The sequence below is a fragment of the Solea solea genome, chromosome 8, assembly GCF_958295425.1.
Source record: "Solea solea chromosome 8, fSolSol10.1, whole genome shotgun sequence".
In the NCBI taxonomy this organism is placed as follows: Eukaryota; Metazoa; Chordata; class Actinopteri; order Pleuronectiformes; family Soleidae; genus Solea; species Solea solea.
Genome location: NC_081141.1, coordinates 13,840,439 through 13,845,590, shown reverse-complemented (window position 1 = coordinate 13,845,590; position 5,152 = coordinate 13,840,439). Strand labels below are relative to the sequence as shown.

At 44.8% G+C, this 5,152-nt stretch overlaps 1 protein-coding gene across 1 annotated transcript; it reads right to left on the bottom strand.

The window, feature by feature from the left end:
* Positions 1 to 356: 356 nt before the first annotated feature.
* On the bottom strand, positions 357 to 5,152 carry adra2b (adrenoceptor alpha 2B). The gene is made up of 2 exons (XM_058635079.1): positions 4,936 to 5,152; positions 357 to 4,732 (listed from the first exon to the last, which is right to left on the bottom strand). Exon 2 carries the CDS (start codon positions 4,707 to 4,709, stop codon positions 3,141 to 3,143), a length of 1,569 nt encoding a protein of 522 aa, XP_058491062.1. The 5' UTR covers positions 4,710 to 4,732; positions 4,936 to 5,152; the 3' UTR covers positions 357 to 3,140.

Sequence of the window (5,152 nt, the reverse complement as noted above, 5' to 3'; positions counted from 1 at the left end):
TAGTTAAAATGGTGGAACAGTAACGACGGTGGACCAAAACAGTCAGTGTGATTATTAATTACTAATGAATTAATTGTTGCAGCCTTGTACTTTCCTTCAGTGTGTGTATATATACAGTATATATATATATATATATATATATATATATATATATACATATAAATATGTATATATATATACACATACACACCCATATGTACATATACATACATATACACACACACACACACAGTTACACACATCCTGCTAAAACACTTATTTCTTTCCTCAGTAACGACCTTATTTTCTCTTCTCCTCCATCCCCGATGTTTTATTGTGAGAATATATAAAACAAACGAAGCGGTGAATGAATCAGGCTCTTTCAAGTAGCTTTATTTCCAAACTGAGAAGGGATGATGACAGATGGGGCGGTATAAAAGATTGTGTATCTGAGACCATGCCGTTTGGCCCGCACACACACAGTCGGGGGAAGAGTCAATACAGAGGAAAAAGGATGGTGATGAGGAGGCAGATTACTGCATCTGTTTCCTATAAGCCACAATACATACTTTTTTTTTTTTTTAAACAAGCAAAAGCTGCATTCTGACAACATAAACCATGGTCGGGGAGGTTCAAACAGAATTACTACTGGGTTATTGGAAGCAGCCATGAACCGTGACCTCTGTGGCTATTTCTGTTATAACTGTGTTGCCATAGCCGATTGTACTGTTGCGGGCGAAGAATAATAATTTTAGTTGAGAGCAGGGAACAGACCTCAGCCATTTAATCAGTTATTTGACTCTCCCAGTAGCACAGTGGTGTATGGATCGTAGCCATAATATAATGCACAAACCCTGCATATCCTCCAACAGAGAGTGACGGATGGTATTGACATGGCCATGGTCGAAGCCTTTTTCAGGAAGGGGTCCGACACTGATGGAGAAACATGTTCCAGCTGCGGTATACATCCGTTAATGTGCTTGTGTCCTTCACTGCACACTTCAGATGAAACGGTGATGACAAATGTTGGCTTCTCACATGTTAATGTTACTTCAGTTCCAACACAAATACTCCCGTCCCGCCCAAACTCAAACACAGCTCAGTCCCGCAAAAAGCAAGAGCTTGTATCCCACAAGAGGATTGATTTTGCTCTCATTCAGCATATTAAAAGTCTGTACAGTGTTCGTTGCTCCTTGAGAAGCTTCAATTCGCTAGACTTTCACAATAAAAGAGAAAATTGAACGTTAAATAGAAAAACAGACAGAAAACACAGAATAGTCTGTAATAAATAATGCAGTGTTTTCGATTGTTGCCTCCCATCACGTACACTAAATATAAAGTAATATTTCATTCGAAGAAAAAAACAGCCAATATCACTGGATCCGTCCTATGGTCCCTTAAAAGGTGATCACTAAAAAGCTGTGTTCTTGATTGATATCACCGATATAATCAGCTCAGTGAACCTCACAATGCAGGGATTAAACCATCTCTCCAGTGAAACATCCACGCGTAAGACACAAAAGCGTTGCTTGCCCCAGGTAATCTGGTCTCATGGTCATATTAATATTACAGTAGATCTGTAGCGGCCAAACGAGGCACTGACACTTTCTACAGAGAGAAAAAAAAACCAAGTACACATTAAAGTCAATGCACACATCAAACGCAAACTCACACATACGGTATCAGCAGAATTAGACATTCGGTAAATTGAAATGTCGCTGCCGACAGCCCCTTGTCCCACTGAGTCAATAAACGTGTGTGCTGTTTAGAGTCACAGACACATTTTTTCTTTTTTTTTTGTCAAGAAAACTGAGAGCGCCTCAGTCTCTCCTTGAGAAAAAGACATGGACCATTCATCCTCTCGCCTCTCAGCAATGAACAAATGTGCGATGGAGAGGTCCACCGCAGGCAGTGATGTGCCAGAGGTGTTGCTTAAGAATGACTCAGCCAAATGTGTTTTCAGAAAAAAAAAAAAAAAACCTGCGTAATTAGGGGCAACATTTCACATCCATAATTGCATTGGTCATCTGTCCTTCACAGTTAATAAATATCTACCTGGTATAAAGCAATTTCAAGCGGCTCAAAGCAGTGAATGTGAACAAATGTCCAATTACTGACGCAGGTCATTGGGAAGAATCGAGTCAGGCGAGTGGGACTGTCACGCTTAAGTCAAGAAGGCAGGAAACAGGAAACGGCAAAGAGGAGGAGGAGGAGGAGGAGGAGGAGCAGCAGAGGGATCACACTGTCTTACTTTATGTCTCAACAATGTTCACATGGTTTGAGTCCAGAATCCATCCATCATGCTGCAGCTTATTCAGCTTATGATAGGCGAGAGCCAATGTGTGTTATTACAAACAACCTGAGTGTCCACTATGCCCCTTGGCCAAGTCAGCATGGAGTCTGACATGAAGGCATTCTTCTGTTCACTTAGTTCACTTGCCAGTGTTATTACCTTGGAGATCATCAGAAACCTCGGCTTGTTGTTGCGCTTTCAGATAAAAATCGGGAAACACATGTTTGCCCCGCAGCTGGGCAAATTTGGACTCCAGATGAAAGAAAACCCCACTAACCTTGTGCTCTGTACTGATAAATAAAGGGCCCTAGGCTCAAAGGAATCTTAGGTCACTTTTATTTATTTATGTATTTTATTTGCTAGTTTTCTTTCCCCATTAGTCCTGGAGTCTGAAATAATAAAAACATGATATACTATACAATAAAGACCCTTATTCCAGAGTGGGTTCTAAAAGTTTCCCCACATTCATCAAAACCCTCTAAAGTTACAATGCGTCGTGTGTTTCTTTGATGCCGTCGCACCGCTCTGTCTCCTAATCATCTATTATTGAGTGTGATCGGGAGTTGAAACATTCAAAAGTGTATAGTACTGGTGAAGACGAGCTCTGCCTCTGTCCACTGTTCTGTTTTCTGCCACACCCTGGAAAACTGTGGTTGTGTGTTTTTGATGCAAGCTGTTCACAGTTTAAGTTGTTTTTTTACACACACACACACACACACACACTCACTGGCTGTAAAAAAGGAGTGATCAATTCTAATTTTTTATGTTGTCATTTCCACACTTAAACATCTTTTAAAGACCTTTCAGTGTTCTGAAAAATTGTAAATATTGTTGTTGTCCAATAATGGACATGGGCATAATGTGTAAGCTAGAAGAAAGTCCCCTTGGTGCCACTGCACAGTATTTTTTTGAAGGCCTGCCTGAAGTCTTTGTTGAAGATGGTGTATATGACTGGGTTGAGCGAGGAGTTACAATAGCCGATCCAGAAGAAAAACGTGAAAAGTGGTTCGGGGATGGCACAGGTCTCCGGACACACTGCCTGTAGGGAGTAGGAGAAGAAGAAGGGGAACCAGCACACCACAAACACTCCGATGACCACTGCCAGGACAAAGGTGAAGCGTTTCTCTCTGTTGACCATCGCTTTACGCCTTGCTGCTCCGGGGTTATTGTCTGTTTTCGACCTTGCTGCCAGCCGAGCCCCCTTTGAAGTGGCAAGCATGTCCCGGTACCGCTTGACCGAGGCTGGGGAGTGGACCCCTCCTCCAGCAGGTGATCCTGGCACGCTGGAGCTGCCCCGACCTCTTCCATTGCTGTGCTCCATCTCACTATCTGAACTGGAGCTATCGCCATTGTTATTGTCAGCTTTTTTCCCTCCCTCTTTCTTCCCCTTCCTCCTCTCCTCTTTGGTGTTGGCAGGGGCAGACTGAGGCACAGGGGAGGTAGGTGAGGGACTGTGAGGAGATTTGTCAGTGACTGGGCTCACTGCTGTAGAAGGGGGCGGAGGTTGCAGGAGCTTATTGGATGTAGGATTCTGGGAGGTTTGAGACTCTACCAGTGTGGGAGAATGGGAGATAGCAAGGGTTGGGGGTCTGACACTGGAGGTTTTGTTGGATGAAGGTGGCGTGCTGTCCTCATCCTCCTTCCCATTGGCTTGCTCATGACGTGGAGGCTGACTTGGCGTGGCACCACCAACGCCATCCTTCCTGGGCTCCCCAGGGGGGCAGCGTGTCCTCTGTTTGGCTATTTGGTAGATTCTAATGTAGACCAGGATCATGATGACGCATGGCGCGAAGAAGGAGCCAATGGTGGAGTAAAGGATGTACCAGCGTTCATCATTGAGCTGGCACTGTGGTCCTCTCTCGCTCCCACTGCTGCCTGCCTCGCTTTTGTTCAGAGAGAGGAGGGGAGGGAAAGAGATGATGGCAGAGATCAGCCACACCACCACTATAGCGGCTTTGATGCGTCTGGGCGTGCGCTGACGCCCGTAAGTCACTCTGGAAATGGAGAGGTAGCGGTCCAGTGAGATGGCGCACAGGTGCACAATGGAGGAGGTGCAGAAGAGCACGTCCAGCGCCAGGTAGATCTCACACCACAGGGACTTGAAGTACCAGTAACCAAGAAGTTCATTAGCCAGGGAGAAGGGGATGATGAGGGTGGCCACTAAAATGTCCGCAGCGGCCAGTGACACTAAGAAAAGATTCTGCGGACCTCGCAGCAACCGACTGGTCAGCACAGCGATGATGACCATAATGTTGCCCGCGATGGTGAAGAGAACCATCAACGTGATGGCGGTGGCGAAGGCCGCCGTGGCTTCGGGGGAGTAAGGGCCGAGCTTCAGGACGCTCTGGTTGCAGGGGACGGAGGCTCCAGAGCCGCTCACGCTACTGTTCCAACCGCTCAGCTCCATGGAGCAGCCGCTGTCCGGGGCCGAGGCCATGCTGGGATTAGCTCTCCAGGAGTCTTTACAGATAAAGACAATAATAATAAAGTCAATTGACTTATTCATGTGTGCGTTTATTGTATAAGAAATGTTTGAACATTAAATATCACTAATATTCCACTAATCAATGTTGTTTGTTTGTGAAGAAACAAACGTTTTATTGTAATAACAATAATAATAATAATAATAATAATAATGATTTAAACGTAATTACAGATGTTACCTCAGTTGCTGTCGTTATAGTCTCTGTGGTGTCTCTGTGAGCTCCCTTGCATCCGCCACGGCAGCTCATCCAAGTCCATTTTAAGGATACAAACAGTTCTGGGCAGTGCGTCAAGACTCGAATCAGTGCCTTTCAATTCAATTAAAACGCCTCTGCCACTTAGTTGAACATATTTCCCCGAAAAAAAAGAGACAAAAGAAACAACCCCAGAAGCACC

What these genes read in the sequence shown, in the direction of transcription:
- adra2b (XM_058635079.1), bottom strand. Translation starts at nt 4,709, where the DNA reads ATGGCCTCGGCCCCGGACAGCGGCTGCTCCATGGAGCTGAGCGGTTGG.